The sequence below is a fragment of the Brachyistius frenatus genome, unplaced genomic scaffold, assembly GCF_029030835.1.
Source record: "Brachyistius frenatus isolate BFR_SWC_R1_liver_20210118 unplaced genomic scaffold, ASM2903083v1 Contig_325, whole genome shotgun sequence".
Classification (NCBI taxonomy): Eukaryota; Metazoa; Chordata; class Actinopteri; family Embiotocidae; genus Brachyistius; species Brachyistius frenatus.
In genome coordinates, this window is record NW_027210924.1 from 282,340 (window position 1) to 303,042 (window position 20,703).

Consider the following 20,703-nt stretch of genomic DNA (forward strand, 5'->3'; position numbering starts at 1 on the left):
TCTCCGTCTCTTACAGAAATGTAATAATTCAGACGGCTCCTGAAGGCAGCAGCAGCAGACCAGGATCCAAACTCGTCGACTTCCGGGATCCTAATGCACATATTTGCTGTCATGTTTTCTCACGTTTTTTACTGCAGGAATCTGCTCTTATATACACAGAAGACAAAGATTCAGGTGCAGGTATGACGACTGGAAACACGTCATCATGACATCATCATCATCACCTGTATCATTATATCACCTAGTGGCAGCGAAATAACATTTGTTTTTTTCCTCCCCTTAGTGCCTGTTAATGTGCACAGGAGGAGGAGGAGGAGGAGGAGGGAGGGGGGGGGGAGGAGGAGGAGGGGGGGTAGTGGACGGACCCATCATCGGTTAAATGAGTTCTGGTGTTCATGGAGCAGCAGTGACATCCAGTGAATGCATCATGGGACGCTCTGACTTCATTACAAAACAGGATCATTTAACAGCAAGTGAAAACCAATCATTATTTTAAATCAGATTTCAAATTTACTTCAGTAAATATTTATTTTTGTTAGTTTTAATTTAATGTAATGTAATTTGAATTAATTGAATCTTATATCACTTCAAAAACAGATTGTATATTGCAAAGTGGGTATTATTTTTTTTCTATGCTCAAAATGGAAATTACGCTGGTTTAGCTGTTGAATGAATAAATCTGCGATCTTTTTATTGCTTGTATAAAACACTTGTTTTACATTGCTTGTATAAACATAAAAAAAACAATTCAAAATGAAACAAACAGCTCTATAAAGTGTGCTTAAAGTGAAGAGGTCTGAATCTTCTCTGAATATATTAGTTTTATATATTCTTTACGTTGTTTTTTTAAGTTTATTACTTTGTATTCTTCAAGCAAAGTCCACATTTAGTATCTGTAAGTGAAAAATTGTGGTAAATAACACATAATATATTGACCTTTACATTAAGGGTCTGAAAGACTTCATGTGGTTATTATTAGGACATCGAAGAGCCTCTATTACCCAACATATGATTCTGACGGGAGTGTAGACACCAACATATGATAATCAGACAACTACAGACATGTTTTATTCCTGATTCACGTTTCTTTTAATTCCAGAATCCGTAAACTTCAGCGTGTAAACAGCTGCAGGTCCGATGTGACGTCTTCATGCTCCGACACCCATCAGAGTTATTGAAACGCTTCCTGAGAATTACCGACACGGATTAACAGCAGTGAATCATCCAACTCGCCCCGCAAAAACAAAAATGTTTCTTCACAGAGAATCCGGCGGGCCATCCAGCTGCAATCCAGCTGCCAGCCAGCTGTCAGCCAATCAGGACGCAGCCTCCTCCCTGCACACAGCTTTTCTCCAAGCAAGCTCACGCACAGACAGTTTGGATTTCAATCTGAAGCAACATGACGACGACAACGAAGAGTTTCTGTGTTTTGGTCTTCACGCTGGCAGCTCTGTCCGCAGTCGAGGTGGTAAAGAGCTCTTCTATCACTGAAATCTGCTATTTGTTGTCCTTTATAAGAGTTTATCTGACTTTTTTGTTATATTTTCAGGGTCTGTTGAATGAAAACAGAAGAGACATATTTTCTATTTTGCCCTCCTCGTCCTCCTCGTCCTCCTCGTCCTCCTCCTCTGAAAGTTCAGGTGAGCAGCTCTCCACATCAGTCCAGGCTCTCTGGTTTCTGTCCGCTGAGCGTGAAGATGATGCTTTTATTTTGTAGGAGCTCCCTGTCTGAATGGAGGCTCCTCCGTCCCGTCCCTGACCACCGGCGAACACATGTTCTGTCTGTGTGCCGACGGCTTTGACGGGAGACGCTGTGAAACAGGTGAGAAGACAGCTGAAGACAAAAACAAAGCTTCCTTCATAGTTTTCCATGTTTTGTTTTGTTATTTCTTTTTTTACTCACCCTCCCACCGTCCTGCTGTTTCCGTAGTGAAGAGCGGTCACTGCTTGGAGGGCGTCGGATTGTACTACAGAGGCTCGGCGTCTACGTCGGTCAGCGGGAAGACGTGTGTGGAGTGGGATTCGGACACCAGGAGGCGCTACCTGTCCTCAGACGTCCACTCAGGGAGGCACAACTACTGCAGGTGGGCTGAGATCCAACACCACCATTTGTTCTTCACTATTTAGCTAACTATTTAAATTATTCAGTACTTTTAGACAGCATTAATTATTTAAACCAGTTACAGATAACTACTCCAGCTAACTTCCGTTTATCCGTCCTGTTAAGCTAACTGTTGAAACAATTTATTCATTAGTTTGAGCTATATGAACCACAGTTAACTTATATAGTTTGTCAGTATATTTTTCACCTTTCAGATAAACAGTTGAATTCTCTGTCAGTTGGAGCAAGAAAAAAATAAACTTTTTATGAAGTCATATAAATGCAGCGAGACTCTCGATCTTATTTCCACATCTGGAGCCGTTTTGGTTTGAGATCATCTTGCTGCTGAAATCAGCCCACACGGGGAAATATATAGGTCAGACTTGGGGCGAGGACGTTTCTTCACTGTCATGACTTTTCTGTCTGGGGAGGGACGCGGCTGGAAAATCACTGTCCAGGATTAGTGAACGCTTAATTTGCTGACTGTTTGAGGGTGATTTGATCTGATTGTCTTCAGTGCTGTTTTCTCCAGAGGCCGTCACTTACTGCAACCTTTCACTTATTGTTCTCATTTCAAACCCATTGTGCTGAAACGTCGGTAGTTTGACGCCTTTAATGTTGTTTTTCCTTCAGAAATCTTCAGTACAGACAACGTCCGTGGTGTTACGTTTGGAGAAACCAGCGGCTGGTGTGGGAGTATTGTAATATTCACCGTTGTAGGTTTGACACATGTAAGTCTCTTCTCTGTATCTCGTTAAAACACAACCGAAGTCACCTTTTGTTAATGTTGCAGAGTTTGACACGCTAACTCAAACTGTGACTGAAGTGAATGCAGCTTCATTTCTGTTGCATCAGATTTGGTGGACTTGTGGTTTTTTAGAACAAGTTGAGTCACATCAGTTTGGATTTGGAGGAAATAAGATCTTAGTTTTGACTTGAAGAGAACAAAGAGACATTTTACCAATTCTCTCTCATTCATAGAGACAAAGTGCTGTTTGATTTTGGAGTGTTTTTAGACGGAAATTAATGTTCTTATCCAGAGTAGATGTTTCATCGGTGTTAAAAATCCTCTCTGATCTTGTAGTTCCAGCTGCACCTTCTCCTGCACCCACCGAGTCAAAGCCAGGTGAGTCCTTGCTCAATGTTTCCCCTTTTCATGTTTACCCGTGCCACGGTTTTGACCGTAGTCCCCCCCCCCCCCCCTCTGCCCCCACCCCAGCTGCAGAGCAGACATGTGGCCAGCGCACCAGAAGAAAGCAGATGAAGATCGTGGGTGGAGCCGTTGCCACTGTGGAGTCCCACCCGTGGGTCGCTGCCATATTCTGGCACAGCAAATCCCAGAAGACGATTTTCCGCTGCGGGGGGAGTCTGATCTCGGCCTGCTGGGTCCTGACAGCCGCCCACTGCTTCCCCGACGGGTAGGAAGTGACATCACTTTATTGTAATCGCAGCAGGTGCTCAGAAATGACTCGGACTGAGTTTGTTTTTGTGTTTCAGCTCTCACAGCAAACCGCAGCGCTTCTCCGTCACGTTGGGGAAAAACGCCCTGAACGAGAGCGACCCGGCCGCGGAGCAAACGTTCAGGGTGGAAGAGATCATCGTCCACGAAGGGTTCAACAACAGCGAGGGGAACTTCAACAACGACATCGGTGCGAACGCGTCTTCAGACTGCAAAACACTCCCCACAAACTCTTTCTTAATTTAAAGCCATTAAAATCAACCAGTGGGGGAATTCTTTCTTTTAAACGGCGTACAAATCTAAAAAAAAAAGTCTCCAATTTCAAACAATCAACTGAGAAATTCAAGATTTTTTTTGTCTTTAAAAACATCTTCAGGAGTTCATGCATTTATAAATACTATTTTGGGGAATTTTTGCGATGAATCAAACAGTTTTATGCTACAGATCTTAACCATCCAGCCACTGACATACGATTCAAGGACTCTCTCGAGTTTGTTTTTGCAGTTTAGATGCTTATAATCCAGTCGTAGCAGTGACCTTTGTTAACTGACTCGCAGCTCTGGTGAAGCTGAAGGTCAAAGAAGGTCGCTGTGCGGAGGAGAGCGACGTGGTGAAGACCGTCTGCCTGCCGCCGCCTCAGCAGAGCCTCCAGCCAGGTGTCACCTGTGAGATCACCGGATACGGGAAAGAGAAACACGGTGAGGAAAGACATCCCAGAGATGTCGTTACGGCTGACTGCAAAAAGTATGTGGACGACCGAACGTTAAACCGACAGCCCAAACAAAAGCGTTTAACTGTTGACTTTCCATTTTCATTCAGTGTACCAGAAGACTCTGAAGTGTTCATGTGTGTCCGCATACTTTTGGGTATAGAACGTATGAAGAATTAGCATTAGTTTTAGCTACTGTTTACTAACCATTTAAATCATTATGTTCAGCTAGCTATTAGCTTTGTTTCAACCTTTTATCATTAGCTGGCTATTTATAATTGACCACTTACTGCAAATTGTTTATTACTTTTAGGAAACTATTTATTGCTTTAAACTAAATATTTATTCATTAGCTTTAAAAGTGTTAATAGTACCAATCATGTTTAGCTGACTATCACATCTAGTTAACTAGTTCATGAATTAGTTTCAGCTAAGTTACTTTTAGCTCGTGTTGACTATTTAAACAAGTTATTAAGTAAAATTATCTAACTGTTTGTTACTTTTAGCTAACTATCAAATACTATCTTTCAACTGTTCAGCTCACTATTTCAAACCAATTTATCTCTTACTTTTTATGTATGTATATAAACTTTTTATTATTATTATGAAAATGAAATCTGAATCTGTCATGAAAACAATCTCCAGATTAGTAAATGGAATGAAAAACACATTATTTCCTGCTGAGATGAAAGAAAGTTTCCCTAAAATGGAAATGCATCTTAAAAAAGTAAATGTAATCAACAGTCTCCTGCTTTGATTGCGTTTCTTCTTCTGTGTTTTTTATTAACAGTGTTTATTCTCTGCAGGTTTGTGGTACAAGTCTCAGTACCTCCGGGAGGCTCAGGTGAACCTCATCGCCGATGAAGTGTGTCGACAGGAGGATTACTATGGAAACATGATTACCGACAACATGTTTTGTGCCGGTCGTCCTGACTGGAGTCGGGATGCCTGCGAGGTATTTGCACACGTCTGAACTCGACTTCGGTGTTTCAGTTAGTTGGGTTTTTCTTTTTTCTGTGATGCCGCTCGTGTCGTTGATTGTTTCATTTTCCGTCCCCTCAGGGCGACTCCGGAGGCCCTCTGGTGTGCGAAGTCGACAACAAGCTCTTCCTGTTCGGAGTCATCAGCTGGGGCGACGGCTGCGCCAGAGAGTTGAGACCCGGCGTTTACACCAGAGTGACCAATTACAACCGCTGGATGGAGGAGAAGACGGGTCGGACCTCCGTCACAGCTGGAGACTCGCTGCCTCAGAAATGAGATGTTGGTGGATCCCTTTTATCATTCAGCAGTTAAATATAATGTCTATATATTTTTATTTTTTTTATTACCAAATCCCGTAGAAGGATCAAAGCTGGCAAAAAAACAACAAATCAGATTATTCTGCCAGTATTTTTAGTATTTTATTTGTCTAAAATGTGCAAAAACATTCGTCCTGAGTGCAAAATTTTATGCTTTTTAAATTAAAATTCAAGTTGTTCTGTGGTATTTTGGTATTTGGTGCTCTGAATAGCTACGAAATATTATCTTTTACGGCGTGAAATGTTTTTTTTTTTCTTCTACAGTACAGAACAAAACTGAAGACATCAAATCTATAAAATAACACATAGGGAGTTATGTAGGAACCAAATAACAATATTTGACTTGTCAGAAGTTAATGTGGAATTTCTTCCATCTTATTGAGACCATCGGTCGTGTTGGTGAACGACAAACAGATTTATTTACACTTTTTTGCTTCCTGCATGGATACATGTTTTTTTATACACAAAATATACTTTGGACTGGTGCTGTCTTACTTTTAGATAGATAGATTTTTATATTTTTATAGATTATTTTTGTAACTTTTCCTCACTGGTTTTCTATAAATATTATTGTCTTATATCAAGGAAATAATCCTTTTATTTTTTTTGGAGTGTACAGGCTTTACTGTCAGGATGTTTGTGTTGTTTACATTATTAGATGTTTGCATCCCATTATTTTGTGCATCTTTTATATTTTTCATGTTGAATTATTTTGTATGTCAACAACTTTTGAACTGAAACATGTTGAATCAAAGCTTACATCTGTTTGGCCTGTGTTAGTATCCTTTTTCATTTGTAGCACTTCACCACCATCTAGTGGTCAAATTAACTTCCAGTACTTTACTTCAAAACACAACGATCAAACTCTTCATCCTTCATGACTGCAGGGTCTCCCTCTGATCCACCAAAGTGTTGATGTTAAAACAGTAAAATTAATCTGAATTTAAATGTTTACGAGGCCAGAAAAACTCAAAGTAAAACATCGACCTACAAACTTGTCTTTATTCTCACAGCTGCTTTGATTGGACCACTAGATGGCGCTAAAGTGGTGAAAATATAACGAGCAGCATCAGGTGGCCCACAGATGATGTTACTGTTGACAGGACGTCCCGTGTTTGTCGATTAAAATGTAAATAAAGTGGTTTCTTCACTCTGATTGGCCGCTGGTGAAAATGTATGAAGCTGCATCACTCATCAACGTGTAGATTCACGTCATGATCACCGGTCAAACTGCGACTGGACTCATTTTAAATCCCTTTGTGGTCATTTTGTGTCTATTTGTGATCATTTTTGTCATTTTGAGTCCCTTTGTGATCATTTCTAGTCTCTAATCCCTGTGTGATCATTTTGAATCCCCTTCATGGTCATTCTGAATGTCTTTGTGCTCATTTTAAGTCTCTTTTCTAGTTGTTTTGCATCTTCTCACGTTCATTTTCTTCTATATGTTGTCGTTTTATCCGTCTGATAGTTGTTTTGCTTGTCTTCAGTTGACATTTATCAGGGGATGCGTGACGCCTCGGGCCCCTCGGCCCTTAGACCCGTTCGGCTACTCAGAATAATCATGTTGGACCGGTGACTCTTCAGCCACCTCACCTGCGGTCGCTGCAAGCTCGGACAGGCTGCACATACAGAGAAACGCCTCATTCGTCCCAACCTTAACAAAAAGGTGTGTTATATTAATTTATGTCGATGCTGCGACACTTTTAAACCCCCGTTGAAAAAACCGACCGTGAATCCAAGAAAAACAAACCCAAAAACACAATTCATCACCGCCCACCACGACGTTTTCTCTCAAGACGAACCGGTCCGGACGGTTCGGCCTTCGTCTGAAATGAGTCATCGTCGTCTTGAGATACGTCGGCTGTTTTCACCTGTCATCTGTTATGGTGCTCTGGAGACGGAGACGGAGACGGAGACACGCCCACCTGCAGCTCAGGTGTGAGGTGTGACCGAGAGGGTGTGACTTCACGCTCGTCTCCAAACCGAACTCCGACCGGTTTTCAGAGGACTCTCTGCCATCCTGCGTGTGTGAAGTCAAGTAAGTGCTCTTATTTTGAAACATTCCTGCAGTTTTTTTTACTAGAAGCTGGGAGACTTTTTGTCAAACTGTAATTTAAGAAGTTTAAAGTGTGCGATAAGATGTCTTTAGCTCTTCGTTTGTGTCCAGATGAGACAGTTTGTGCTTCATGTTCGTGTCTTGATGTTAATCTAGGAGATGTTTTTCATGCCTCCGGTGCATATTTCTGACACAACAGCTTTTAAAGCTTCGGGGCTCTTTGCACCGCTCACGTCTCCTGTCTCCGCCTCCGTCCTGCAGCCGTTTCCAGCAGCCGTCACGATGCCTGAGACCGCGGAGTCCCACGCCGTCGCCCTCACCACCAACCGCAACTGCATCATCGAGATCACCAACGTCAGCAGCATTTTCTGCCTCGTCAACCCAAAGTAAGAAACTCGTGACGGGCGGCGAGGCATCAAAATTGATCAAAATAAACTGACCCAGAGATTCAAAGAGACTTCTTTATACCAGGTTTTTTTTGTGTCTGTTTTTGGTTGATTTTTTTGTGTCTTTATTGTGACTCTGGGCGTTTGGTTGTTTTACTGATCGAGCGTGTCAAACTGGGACGTTGTTTTACACTTCGGGGCGTCCCAGTGAAGCTCCGCCTCCAGCAGCATCAGTTTCACCAATCTAATAAGATATCAAACATATTGAGCCTTTCACAGTCGACCACCTTGAATTAATACTCAGGACCTCGTCTCCCCTCCCGACTTTCAGGGTCCACATGGAAAACGGCTTCTCCTTCAGCCCCCCGCAGCCCACCGTGCGCACCACCAAGACCGAGGTGTGCTCCTTCACCAAGGACGACAACACGGCCTCGGGCGCCGTGGGCGTCCTGACCTACGACATGTTCGACATGCGCAATCGGCACTGCAACGAGATCATGGCCGTCATGTTCTCCGTGCCGTTCGACTACAACTTCTACAAGAACTGGCTCGGTGTCGGCATCTTCGAGCACACGCGAGCCTGCGACGATAAGCTCTTCAACTTCATGTACAATAAAAAGGATTTCACCAACTTTTTGCGCCACGAGGCCGACGGCTCGGGGGTGACGTACCAGGGCAGGATGTGCGACGTGAGGGGCTGCATGTCCAACGAGGGCAGAGCCATCGTTAAACTCGAGTTGTACGACAAGATGGGCTGATGAAATGCTGTCGGTGCACATTTGTCCCCAAACTGTCCGTCATTCTTGTCACATCGGGGTGCTTTAAACCAATAAAAAACAACAACAATCAAATCGACTTCTCGTCCTTGTTGCTTCTTTGTTTCGTCTTTCATTTGAGCAGAAAACGCTGCAACGCGGCGTCGGACGGCAGCACGTCGGCGTTTTCATCTCCTCAAGCAGACAGTGAAAAAAAACCCCACAATCACGAAAGTCTGAAGGTGCGGTTCCACAATGAAGAATGAAAACCCAACAAACCAGCTCGTAGCTTAGCAAAGAAAACAGATAACAGGTTGGCTGCACCCTCCGTCCTCACGCCTCCGCTCGCATACCTGAGGCGAAGACGGGGACACGAGACGGGCGGGAGGCGTGTCCTGTGGGTGGAGACGCCTTTTGGATGCCTCGCATTCCCCGACGGGACTCGGTTCACATCTGGCTTCGGCAGAGCGAGCGACGCACCTGTGATCCGGACAGGTGAGCTGCCGCACTGCAGATGGTTTTAATTCATCTTTCTACATCTTTAAAACGGTCTGTTAACCCTTCATTCCCTCTTCCGTCTGTTTGCAGCCTCTTTCTAAGCGACGAAGATGAGTGAATCAGCAGAAGCTGTGGCTGCCAACCTCACGAGCCGGAGAAACGTCACCATCGAGATCACCAACCTCACCAACGACTACTGCCTGATCGACCCCAAGTAAGTGCAACGTTAAAACTCGTTCGCCTCCGTTTGCCAGAATAAACGTGCAGCTTGAGTGACTTGGAGGTTTCCCTCTGACTTTTATTCCCTTTTTCTGTACGAAAAGGGTTTTCCTCGAGAACGGCAACTGCCACAGCCCCCCCCAGCCCACCGTGCGCCCCCTGAAGACCGAAGTGTGCATCTTCAGCAAGAGCAGCTCCAAAGCTACGGGCGCGGTGGGCGTCCTGACCTACGACCTGTACGAGAGGCACCGGAAGCGCGCCGACGAGAAGATAGTCATCATGTTCTCGGTGCCGTACGACTCCAACATGTACAAGAACTGGTTTGCCGTTGGAATCTACAACAAGGACAAGGAGTGCGACGAGAAGCTGTACAAGGAGATGTACTACAACAAAGAGCAGCATGGCTTCGTGCGCGCGGAGGCCAACGGCTCCGGGATCACCTTCGAGGGCAACAAACAGGACGTGAAGGCCACCATGTCTCCGCTGGGCCGGTCCATCATGAAGGTGGAGCTGTGGGACAAGCTCTTCTCTCCCAACATGTCGCAGCAGCACAACTGAGCCGAGTTTGTACACCTGTTCGTGCAATAAAACCAGAAACAAAACATGAGTGTTGGTGATCTTTGCAAAAAAACAAAAAAACAAGTCGGGTTTAACTCGCGGAGCCGGTTAGCGTTTGTCTGCATGACTCATCGCGGTTCATTGATACGTTCTTGATTTTTAGCACAACTATAACGTCCAGTTGGTGCGAAGCGATTCACTCAAATGCGTCTTTTAAAAGCTTAACGCCTCAAGATTCACATTCAGATGGTGTAAAGCCTTAAAAGATATCCAACAATAAACAAACAAAATGTGTTCCAAGCTTTTAGTCTTTTTTTTTTTGTAAAACGGTGTTGAGGGGTTTAAGGTTAAATCAGTGGTCCACATTCATTTTTTGCCTGTTCATGTTTTATAGGATTTTGTGAGCACTGTTGGATAATTAAAAACTGTTTGTTCGTAAAAACACAAAGACCCAAAAATATTAGGACAGGTTTGTGTCCCAGAACAGTGTCTTCTTCATTCCGATCCTCAATCATGATCACATGACCCCTCCAATTTTTCATGTGACCCTTTTCAGGGGCCCGACCCACAGGTTGGAAACCAGTGCAAATAAACTCCCCTTATGTGTAAGAGGCAGTTCAAACTATCTCCAATTTAAGCAGCTGCAACAGTTCATAACAGGCTGTTTCTCTGCAGTACTACAGTACTTTGATACTTTAAGTGCATTTAGCTGAAAATACTTCTGTACTTTTATTTTGGTAGGATTGTGAATGCAGCACTTTTATTTGTAATGCAGTACAGTAAATCACAAGATAAAATATAACATTTCTGAGATAATGAAGTCGAACATTTCCTTGAATGAGATGAAACTTTATGCTAACGAACCCTCCGGCTGCAGTGAGCAGTCAACACCACCAACACCCACCAGCTACGCGTGTTGCACAAGGACGCCATCTAGTGGTTGAAATATTTGGTGCATGTACGTCCTTTTTTGTACTCAAACAGGATATCTGTGTATTCTTAAAGCAGTTTCTGATTTCAAGATTCAGTTTATGTTTCCTCTCGTTCTCTGAACGGAGAAGTTTTTCTTCGAGGTCGACGTTGCTTCAGCAGCGTTTGTTTGTTTTTTAACAGCATCAGCAGTTTGTTCACACATTTAAAGGAACAGTGAAGATCAAAGGAGGAAGTGTCATGAAGCAGACCACTGTTTACATCCTGTTTCCTACAAAAAGTTGGTGTTTGTTTCCTCAAAACAAATTCAGGGCGAAGGCAGCATAGCACTAGTAAAGAAAAAAAAAGAAAAAGAAAAACAACAACAAGACGTTTGATAAGTGAAAGCTCACATTCAGAAAAGTATCAGTAGTTTTCTCGGTCCCGGTCTTGGTAGTAGACCGTAAATTAAAATGGATGTAGTCTCCGGGTTTAAGTAGTGAAGCCAATGTAGAAGTGACTTAAAGTGCAATACCACTGAGGGCCACTAGAGGCTGGATCTAAAAATAACTCCAATTGACAAACATTTCAAAAAGTCTCTTCCTTAAAAAAGTATTAAGTCAAAAAAAGGTTTTCCAGAAGTCATTATGGTGACATTCGCTTTGAGGTTTGGGGGCGGGTCTGGTTTGATTGACATCCCCGGGGTACAGTCAGGTTGCCTGTATAGGTGGGCGGGGCTTAGTGTCCTTGGGTTCCCGGTCAGATCCTCCCCGCATTGTCCAAATATGGTCACGTCCAAACCAAAATTTCGAGGACGTTGGTTGCCGCTCGGTCTGGGTCTTATTCATAACGTTAGTTGTAAATAAAATTTACTGAAGCGAGGTGATTCTTTCACTTTTTTATTTACCGAAACCTTTTCCTGAATTTCTTTTCGAGGAAACAAAACACATGGCAGTCTCTCCTGACAGATCACATTAATCATTTCTGTAGTGGTTATAGTTGGTTTTTTTAAGACAAACACGTTCTGCTGGTTTCCGTAGAAACGTGTTGGAAAGATCTTTTGTCCTGAACGAAATTAATTAGCCTCAACAACATAATTACTGTAATTACTCTTCGGGATCAGTCCGATCCGCCGCACCGCTCGTAAAAAACACTGACCACAGTGTTGAACCGGTCCTTCAGGTACTTCTCCAGAGTTTCCAGGGACATTTTTCTCACGTCGTACCCCCTGAACTGTTTCTTGGCCGTCGTGCTGACAGGTACGATCTCCTCGGTGCTGTTGCGGTCGTTGCGTCCGATGGCGGCGTACGTCGGGAAGGTGTCCTTCAGTTCTCCTGGAAGGCTGTGATTGTAGTTCGGGCAGCAGTAGGCGGACCACATGTACTCGGGCACCGCCACACGGTGGTTCTTTAGCCAGCGGTCGTTGCTCCGGTACGGGATGGCGCCCGTCACTAGGTGGGCCTCCCCGAGACAGTAGGCCGCCAGTGTCTGGTTGACGGTCTGCTCCAGGACCTCCCAGGGCCCGTCGTTGGAGCCCATCTTCTGGGGCACCACGTTGGTGAGGGTGAAGGTGGCGGAGCGGCCATCGTGGCTCCGGTGGTGAAGGCTGGGGTTCAAGTGGCCTCGAGTGTAGGTGCAGTTAATGTAGTCCAGGTCCACCGCCTGGCTGTCCACCACGTTCTGGTCCGGGGGCCCCGGCGGGAACGGGATCATGTTGCCATCGGCTCCTGGGTAGGCTAACTGTTGAGGAGGGAAGCAGCGATGCAGCTTTAAAGTTGATTCCATGTCCAACAGACCTGAAGCTTCTTTACACTACAGGGCCAAAATGATGTTGACACGTAAAACTGGATTTATACTAATACCTGCTTTAGGCGCTCAAGGTGCCTCAAACCTACGTAAGAATAGTGTGTATTTTTGACTTTTGGGGGACCTCCTCTCCCCCTCCTCTCTCCCTCCTCTCTGGCCTCCTCTCTGGCCTCCTCTCTGGCCTCCTCTCCCCCTCCTCTCCCCCTCCTCTCTCCCTCCTCTCTGGGCTCCTCTCTGGCCTCCTCTCCCCCTCCTCTCTCCCTCCTCTCTGGCCTCCTCTCTGGCCTCCTCTCCCCCTCCTCTCTCCCTCCTCTCTCCCTCCTCTGTTTTATCTGCCCTCCCTTCAACTGACTCTTTCTCCCTCATGCATCCTACCTCTGCCACAGACACTCTCCTTTCTACTCTGTCTTTCTCTCTTGATTGTCTCTGTCCTCCTCCTCTCTGTCCTCCTCCTCTCGGTGCTCCCAGAGAGACACTATGAGAGCGGCAGAAAGGAAATGTAGAAAATCTAACCACCCTGACGATCTGCTCACTTATCAATCTCTCCTCTCCTCTATCTCTGCAGCCAAAAGCTCTTTCTACCAAACCAGAATTCAATCCTCATCTTCTAACCCCCAAAAGCTATTCTCCATGTTCTCCATGTTCTCCATGTTCTCCATCTTCTCCATGTTCTCCATCTTCTCCATCTTTTCCAACCTCCAACTTTTGCTTTCTCATGAACTCATACCAAAAACCCTGATTTGTTTTGTTAGCGGCAGATTAATGTTCACGGTATTGAAATGACACGTTGAGCAACATTTCCAAGTGTCTGCATACGTTTGGCCGTGTAGAGTCACAGACGATCCGATCTGAGAGTATGAACAGTTCAGTATTCTTTCCATGATCTCGAGTTAATAAACTGTGACCACAAAACAAGACACTTCTCTTTTACTGGGACTCATTTCCTCTATTTAAAAAAAAAAAAAAAAAAAAGAGAGAATGGTGTTTTCTGTGATGCTGTAGGTTTAGTTATTTCACATCTCAGAACAAATGCTGATTTATAGTAATTAAAGCAAATCTTAACAAACATGTGAACCTGCACAGATCTTCTCTGGACTGTTTTCCCTCCATATCTAGTCTTTAATGCTCATTAAATCATTTTTATTTCTTTATATATATGTGCACATCTCATTCAGACGTCCTCACCTGTGGCTCATACTTCCAGTTGGCTGAGGGCCTCTTTCCTTCAGGCGCCGAGTACGAATAAGCCGAGAACCACGGCGAGCGGCGAGGTCGGCTGTACAACGTGGCGAACTGATACTGGTTGTAGTAGCGCTGGCAGATCGGGGTCCCCGTCAGACCTTTAGGAGGCCAAGACTTGTAGAAAAACTGCAGGCACAGAGAGAAATCCCCGACGTCGGCCGCACACGGGCAGCAGCCGGCCGCGAGGGCGGAAACCAGCAGGGCGTAGAAATGGGACATTTTTTGATTTACATCCACGGAAACACGTCGTTTCAATTCACAGACACGCTGCTGGGAATGAACTGAGAGCTGTTCCCTTTTCACCAGCACTCAGTAAAAGCAGAAGTTTTCTTTTACAGGAAACACGTTTGCTGAATTTGTCTAACGTCTGCAAATTTCTCTTCACGTGTTTCAAAACGAGGCAAATATGTACTTTGAATTATGACGCAGTTCCCATTTCAGAAATTTAAATATGACATTAATGGGTATAATGAAATTAATTCGTACATGTAGGCTACAACTCGCTTTAACGCTAAAGCTAAAGTGAACACTTTCACTTTTCTTCCAACAGTAGAAATTAATATTTTGGTTTTATTTGATAAATTATGGTATCAGAAATTACTTAAGTACAGGTACAGATATCAGAGTATTTAAACAGATTTTTAAACTATATGAAACAGGAAAAAGAGGGTACATTTTGTTTAGCTAAAGCTATCTCTGTAGCTATTATTTTAGCTTTAAGCTTTAGCCTCCGTTTTCTATTTCCTGCAATTATACTATTTTTTGTTTTCTATGGTATAATATTTTTTATGTTGAGAGAAGAGGAAAAAAAAATCCAGACGCTGCATATTGTGGCTTTTAAAATGTAAAAAAAAAAAAAGGTCATAACTACGAACAAAATGTGTTCTAGTTTCTTCAATTTCGTTACAAAGAACTAGTTAAGTATAATTTAGCATTTTAACCGATTTTAAATTGCTGCTACATAAAGAGGTGACTAAAAAATGTAATTGACTTTTCCTTGGCACATTTTTCTTGTCTGTGGAGGATATATACAGTGAGTATGGAAAGTATTCAGACCCCTTTAAATTTTTCACTCTTTGTTTCATTGCAGCCATTTGTGAAAATCAAAAAAGTTCATTTTATTTCTCATTAATGTACACTCAGCACCCCATCTTGACAGAAAAAAAAGAAATGTAGAAATTTGTGCAAATTTATTAAAAAAGAAAAACTGAAATATCACATGGTCATAAGTATTCAGACCCTTTGCTCAGTATTGAGTAGAAGCACCCTTTTGAGCTCGTACAGCCATGAGTCTTCTTGGGAATGATGCAACAAGCTTTTCACACCTGGATTTGGGGATCCTCTGCCATTCTTCCTTGCAGATCCTCTCCAGTTCCGTCAGGTTGGATGGTGAACGTTGGTGGACAGCCATTTTCAGGTCTCTCCAGAGATGCTCCATTGGGTTTAGGTCAGGGCTCTGGCTGGGCCAGTCAAGGATGGTCACAGAGTTGTTCTGAAGCCACTCCTTTGTTATTTTAGCTGTGTGCTTCGGGTCATTGTCTTGTTGGAAGGTGAACCTTCGGCCCAGTCTGAGGTCCAGAGCACTCTGGAAGAGGTTTTCTTCCAGGATATCTCTGTACTTGGCCGCATTCATCTTTCCTTCAATTGCAACCAGTCGTCCTGTCCCTGCAGCTGAAAAACACCCCCATAGCATGATGCTGCCACCACCATGTTTCACTGTTGGGATTGTATTGGGCAGGTGATGAGCAGTGCCTGGTTTTCTCCACACATACCGCTTAGAATTAACGCCAAAAAGTTCAATCTTGGTCTCATCAGACCAGAGAATCTTATTTCTCATAGTCTGGGAGTCCTTCATGTGTTTTTTGACAAACTCTATGCGGGCTTTCATATGTCTTGCACTGAGGAGAGGCTTCCGTCGGGCCACTCTGCCATAAAGCCCCGACTGGTGGAGGGCTGCAGTGATAGTTGACTTTGTGGAACTTTCTCCCATCTCCCTACTACATCTCTGGAGCTCAGCCACAGTGATCTTTGGGTTCTTCTTTACCTCTCTCACCAAGGCTCTTCTCCCATGATTGCTCAGTTTGGCTGGACGGCCAGGTCTAGGAAGAGTTCTGGTCGTCCCAAACTTCTTCCATTTAAGGATTATGGAGGCCACTGTGCTCTTAGGAACCTTGAGTGCTGCAGAAATTATTTTGTAACCTTGGCCAGATCTGTGCCTTGCCACAACTCTGTCTCTGAGCTCCTTGGACAGTTCCTTCGACCTCATGATTCTCATTTGCTCTGACATGCACTGTGAGCTGTAAGGTCTTATATAGACAGGTGTGTGCCTTTCCTAATCAAGTCCAATCAGTTTAATTAAACACAGCTGGACTCCAATGAAGGAGTAGAACCATCTCAAGGAGGATCAGAAGAAATGGACAGCATGTGAGTTAAATATGAGTGTCACAGCAAAGGGTCTGAATACTTATGACCATGTGATATTTCAGTTTTTCTTTTTTAATAAATTTGCACAAATTTCTACATTTCTGTTTTTTTTCTGTCAAGATGGGGTGCTGAGTGTACATTAATGAGAAATAAAATGAACTTTTTTGATTTTAGCAAATGGCTGCAATGAAACAAAAAGTGAAAAATGTAAAGGGGTCTGAATACTTTCTGTACCCACTGTACATATATATGTACATATATATATATATATATATCCTGCCGCGGTCACGGCAGGTCACGGCAGGCCAGATGTTTTCTATTGTTCACCGCGAGGTCGTAAAAACAGCTGATTTGTAAAAAGAATATTGTGTTACAGTTTGAGGGCGGGCTCTCTGGGAAAACTATTTGCCTTTCCTCTCCGTTAAACTACACAATATCTGATCTGAAGTCCACCGCTCATGCAGCCCTCCCTCGTTTCCTTACGTAACACCATAATCGCCGTTTGGATTCTTTTCCCACACGGACGCTGAGCTCCACTACTTGAACAAAGACGGCCGAAAGAACATTCTGCACTGTTTCAGGGATTTAAGGTACGTTATGTCTTTTCTGCAACACAAAAAAAAAAACTTAAACAGAACTTCTGAAAAAGAGACTCTGCAAAGGGGGATTCCTCTTTTAGCTTTCTCAACAATTGACATTAACAGAAAATTGAACCCTTTGAGGGCATGTTTTCCTCTCTGTGTTTTCAGCTGGTTAGTAAGCTGCTGAATGCAGATGAGATTAGAGATGGTAGTAACACCGGGCTTCAGGCGGCACATGGACTCGTCTGGACTTTGTTTTGTTAAGCAACATTTTATGTTTCTTTAGAACGTGCACTCTCGCCGACTATGTTTCAGGTGCACGTCCGTAGCCTCAGGTACCATCTAGGAAACGGGGCTCAAGAGGTATTAAAATCCAGAACTATATTTTTATATTGAATTCTCCACAGTGTGTTTCAGAGTTTGGGGCTCTCTTTCCTACCTGTCAAACTACACATGGAGCTGATCCAAGGTACCATTACGCAAACAACCCTTTCCTCATTTCCTTATGTAATCACTGTTTGAATTTTCTTTCCACACAGACCCTGAGCTCCACTTGTCCTGGGACGGCTGAAGGAAAGTTTCACCACTGTTTCGGTGATTTAAAGTAAGTTATTACACCTCCTGAGCCTGGTTCTGTCGGAGGTTTGGTCCTGTTAAAAGGACGTTTTTCCCTCCCACTGCTGGAGGTTTTCCTCCCTTAAAGGGGAGTTTTTGTCCTGAATAGAAATTGTTGAATTGTTGGGTTCCTTTCCTTATAATATTGTAGTTTACAACAGTAAAGACTTTACTGTGTTAAGAACCTGTTGTGTTGTGATTTGGAGCTCTAGAAATAACATTGAAAGGAAGGAAATGTGAACAGCTCGGTTCGTTTCGTCTCAGTGTTCTTCGACTTGTTAGTAAAGTCCCTGCTGAATGCGGATGATGAGATTAGAGCGTGTATTAAAACCGAGGTATTAGTCAGAACAAACCCTCCACTGGACTAGAAAAGGGGCCTAAAGAGGTCTTAAAATTCAGAACTATATTTTTACATCTAAACTAATATCGAGTCTGATACGTACATTTTTGCCGACATTCAAACCACTTCGTACCGTCTCCTTTGTGGAGGTGGCCGAGGAGCCGGCTCCAGTTTCTTACTCTTAGGTCAGCTGTTTGTCGTCTATTTGGGCTCAACTCTGTGCAACACCGTCATTTTTTTACTGCAGAGATGGTCTGAAAACGTGCAGCGCTCCCTTTTAACCGATCTGCATTGACAACTATTATTACTACAAAATGAATGATTAAATGATTGTTTTATTCCTTTCCTCAGAGTTAATCCATGGGGAGCATCCCGGGAGCGTCTCTCCTTCTGGTGGTGAGTTTGTTCCTCCTGAAAAGTCCTGGTGTCCAAGGTGGGAAGATCCTGGTGTTCCCGGTGGACGGCAGCCACTGGGTCAACATGAACCTGCTGATCGAGAGCCTCCACGCCAGGGGCCACGAGGTCACCGTGGTCCGCACGGCCACCAGCTGGTACGTCAAAGAAACCGCCCCGCATTACCGCTCCATCACAGTCACCTTACCCCAAGCCATCAGCATAGAGGAGCAGGACTTCTTCGTGACCTTCCTGGTGAAGATGCTGGCGATCCAGAAAAACGGGGTGTCCGTAATGGGCTTTGTGAACTTCTACTGGGAAATGCTTGGCGCTCTGTCAAAAATCCACCAACAGGCCAGCATGCTGGGGGTAGAAATATTTGAGAACAAGACTCTGTTGCAGAACATTCAGGACACTGAGTTCGACGTGGTTCTTCTGGACCCGGGGCTGCCCGTAGGAGTCCTGATCGCACATGAACTGAAGCTGCCAACAGTTTTTAACGTGCGATGGATCACCAGCGGAGAGGGACATTTTGTGGTAGCTCCATCTCCGACGTCATATGTTCCGACATCCGGATACGCCGCATCTGACAAGATGACCTTCGGCGAAAGAATCACAAACGTGTTATACTACTTCCTCAACACATGTATCGACAAGCTGGTAGTGTGCCCTCACTACGATAAACTGGTCGACAGGTACTTTGGTCCAGATGTGAGCTTTTATCACCTTCTTCAAGGTGCAGACATCTGGCTCATGAGGGTGGACTTTGTCTTTGAGTTCCCTCGGCCCACCATGCCGAACATCGTCTACATCGGTGGATTCCAGTGTAAGCCGTCTAAACCTTTACCGTCGGAGCTGGAGGAGTTCGTTCAGAGTTCGGGAGAGCACGGCTTTATCCTGATGTCTTTGGGGACGCTGGTCAAAGGTCTACCTATGGAGATTACTTCGGAGATCGCTGCCGCTTTCGCCCAAATACCTCAAAAGGTCATATGGAGGCATGCCGGCGAGCGCCCCAACAATTTGGGGAACAACACCCTGCTGGTGAAGTGGATGCCTCAGAACGACCTGTTGGGTCATCCAAAGGTCAAAGCCTTCGTGGCCCACGGTGGCACCAACGGGATCTACGAGTCCATCTACCACGGGGTGCCAATAGTAGGCATCCCTCTTCTGTTCGACCAGTTCGAGAACGTTTTGAGGGTGGAAGCCCGAGGAGCCGGGAAGGTGGTGGACGCAACTCAACTCACCAGCCAGAACTTTCTGGAAACGCTACAGGAAGTTCTTCACAATCCCTCCTACAGAAACAACATGAAGCGTCTGTCTGCTCTCCATCGGGATAAGCCGATGCATCCTCTGGACACGGCAGTTTACTGGGTCGAGTTCGTGATGAGGCACAAAGGAGCTGCACATTTAATCACCGAGTCCTATAAGATGTCCTGGTACGAGTATTATTCTGTAGATGTTTTCTGCTTTTTGTTGGCAGTCCTGTTGATGCTGACCGCCATGGTAGTTGGATCCATACGATTCCTGTGCCTTCGAATGTGCAGGAGGAGAAAACCAAAGCAGGAGTAACTCCTCAGATGAGGTTAGCACTAATTATAATGGACAAATTATCTTATTATGGAGTTCTATAATGACCAAACCCAACAAAAACTGATTCTACTGACAGGTGCTATCTGAGAGTCCAAAGCTTGAGACCTTCATCGTTGTTCAAAAACGATTAAAAAAGACATCAGTGAACCACACTGTTGCACCTTGTTATGTTCCTTTATTACCGTGAACACACTGCAGTTTATTTTGAATGACATCCCGCTGCTGCAAAAACTTACAAGCACACCATGTGGATTCATCCGCACCTGAAAATAGTCCCCAACAAATGTACTTTTTCCTCTTATTTGAGTGATGTTTGCTAGAATATTAAATGCCCAGCTGTTTTAGTAAGTATCTAAGCCTGTAAGACATGAGTTGATAATACTAAATAACACCAGCCTTCACCTTTAACTGATGTATTTTCACACATAAGTTAAAAAAAATGTGGCAAAGCTGAAGATATTTTCAAAGGAAAATTGTGTAATTCTGATATAAAAACTGTGTGCATGTAATTTGTAATACACTATAACAATACTGTAATAGTCACCAAAACATTTTTTTTAATTATTTAACTCAAACAGTTACAGATCTGAAATTTTACAAGGTATAAAAAATTTTACTAATCTGCTTTCTTTTGATTTTATATTTTTTTATAAAATTTTGTTTAAATGCTTTAATGTGTATTCTCACATGACAACAAAATATTTGATTAAAATACATCAGAGAAAAAACTTCTTTATTTCCCACAATGAAATATAGGACTGTCA

General features: G+C 43.9%; 4 protein-coding genes and 1 pseudogene across 4 annotated transcripts; 4 read left to right on the plus strand and 1 right to left on the minus strand.

Moving 5' to 3' along the window:
- The first annotated feature begins 354 nt into the window (after positions 1 to 354).
- plaub (plasminogen activator, urokinase b) lies at positions 355 to 6,723 on the plus strand. Its single transcript, XM_069723374.1, has 12 exons — positions 355 to 1,170; positions 1,263 to 1,465; positions 1,550 to 1,640; positions 1,718 to 1,822; positions 1,931 to 2,084; positions 2,735 to 2,832; positions 3,186 to 3,227; positions 3,321 to 3,519; positions 3,599 to 3,750; positions 4,118 to 4,258; positions 5,076 to 5,224; positions 5,332 to 6,723. The coding sequence occupies exons 2-12, from the start codon at positions 1,400 to 1,402 to the stop codon at positions 5,524 to 5,526; spliced, it is 1,392 nt and encodes a 463-aa protein (XP_069579475.1). The 5' UTR covers positions 355 to 1,170; positions 1,263 to 1,399; the 3' UTR covers positions 5,527 to 6,723.
- A 793-nt stretch (positions 6,724 to 7,516) lies between these two features.
- Positions 7,517 to 8,860, plus strand: LOC138635733 (DELTA-actitoxin-Aeq1c-like). Its single transcript, XM_069723362.1, has 3 exons — positions 7,517 to 7,605; positions 7,885 to 8,009; positions 8,341 to 8,860. The coding sequence occupies exons 2-3, from the start codon at positions 7,906 to 7,908 to the stop codon at positions 8,765 to 8,767; spliced, it is 531 nt and encodes a 176-aa protein (XP_069579463.1). The 5' UTR covers positions 7,517 to 7,605; positions 7,885 to 7,905; the 3' UTR covers positions 8,768 to 8,860.
- A 343-nt stretch (positions 8,861 to 9,203) lies between these two features.
- Positions 9,204 to 10,083, plus strand: LOC138635734 (DELTA-stichotoxin-Hmg2b-like). Its single transcript, XM_069723364.1, has 3 exons — positions 9,204 to 9,259; positions 9,353 to 9,476; positions 9,586 to 10,083. The coding sequence occupies exons 2-3, from the start codon at positions 9,373 to 9,375 to the stop codon at positions 10,037 to 10,039; spliced, it is 558 nt and encodes a 185-aa protein (XP_069579465.1). The 5' UTR covers positions 9,204 to 9,259; positions 9,353 to 9,372; the 3' UTR covers positions 10,040 to 10,083.
- Positions 10,084 to 11,181: 1,098 nt separating this feature from the next.
- Positions 11,182 to 14,243, minus strand: LOC138635728 (endonuclease domain-containing 1 protein-like). The gene is made up of 2 exons (XM_069723352.1): positions 13,940 to 14,243; positions 11,182 to 12,688 (listed from the first exon to the last, which is right to left on the minus strand). Exons 1-2 carry the CDS (start codon positions 14,213 to 14,215, stop codon positions 12,068 to 12,070), a joined length of 897 nt encoding a protein of 298 aa, XP_069579453.1. The 5' UTR covers positions 14,216 to 14,243; the 3' UTR covers positions 11,182 to 12,067.
- Positions 14,244 to 16,910: 2,667 nt separating this feature from the next.
- Positions 16,911 to 20,607, plus strand: LOC138635742 (UDP-glucuronosyltransferase 1-2 pseudogene; annotated as a pseudogene).
- Positions 20,608 to 20,703: the final 96 nt, after the last annotated feature.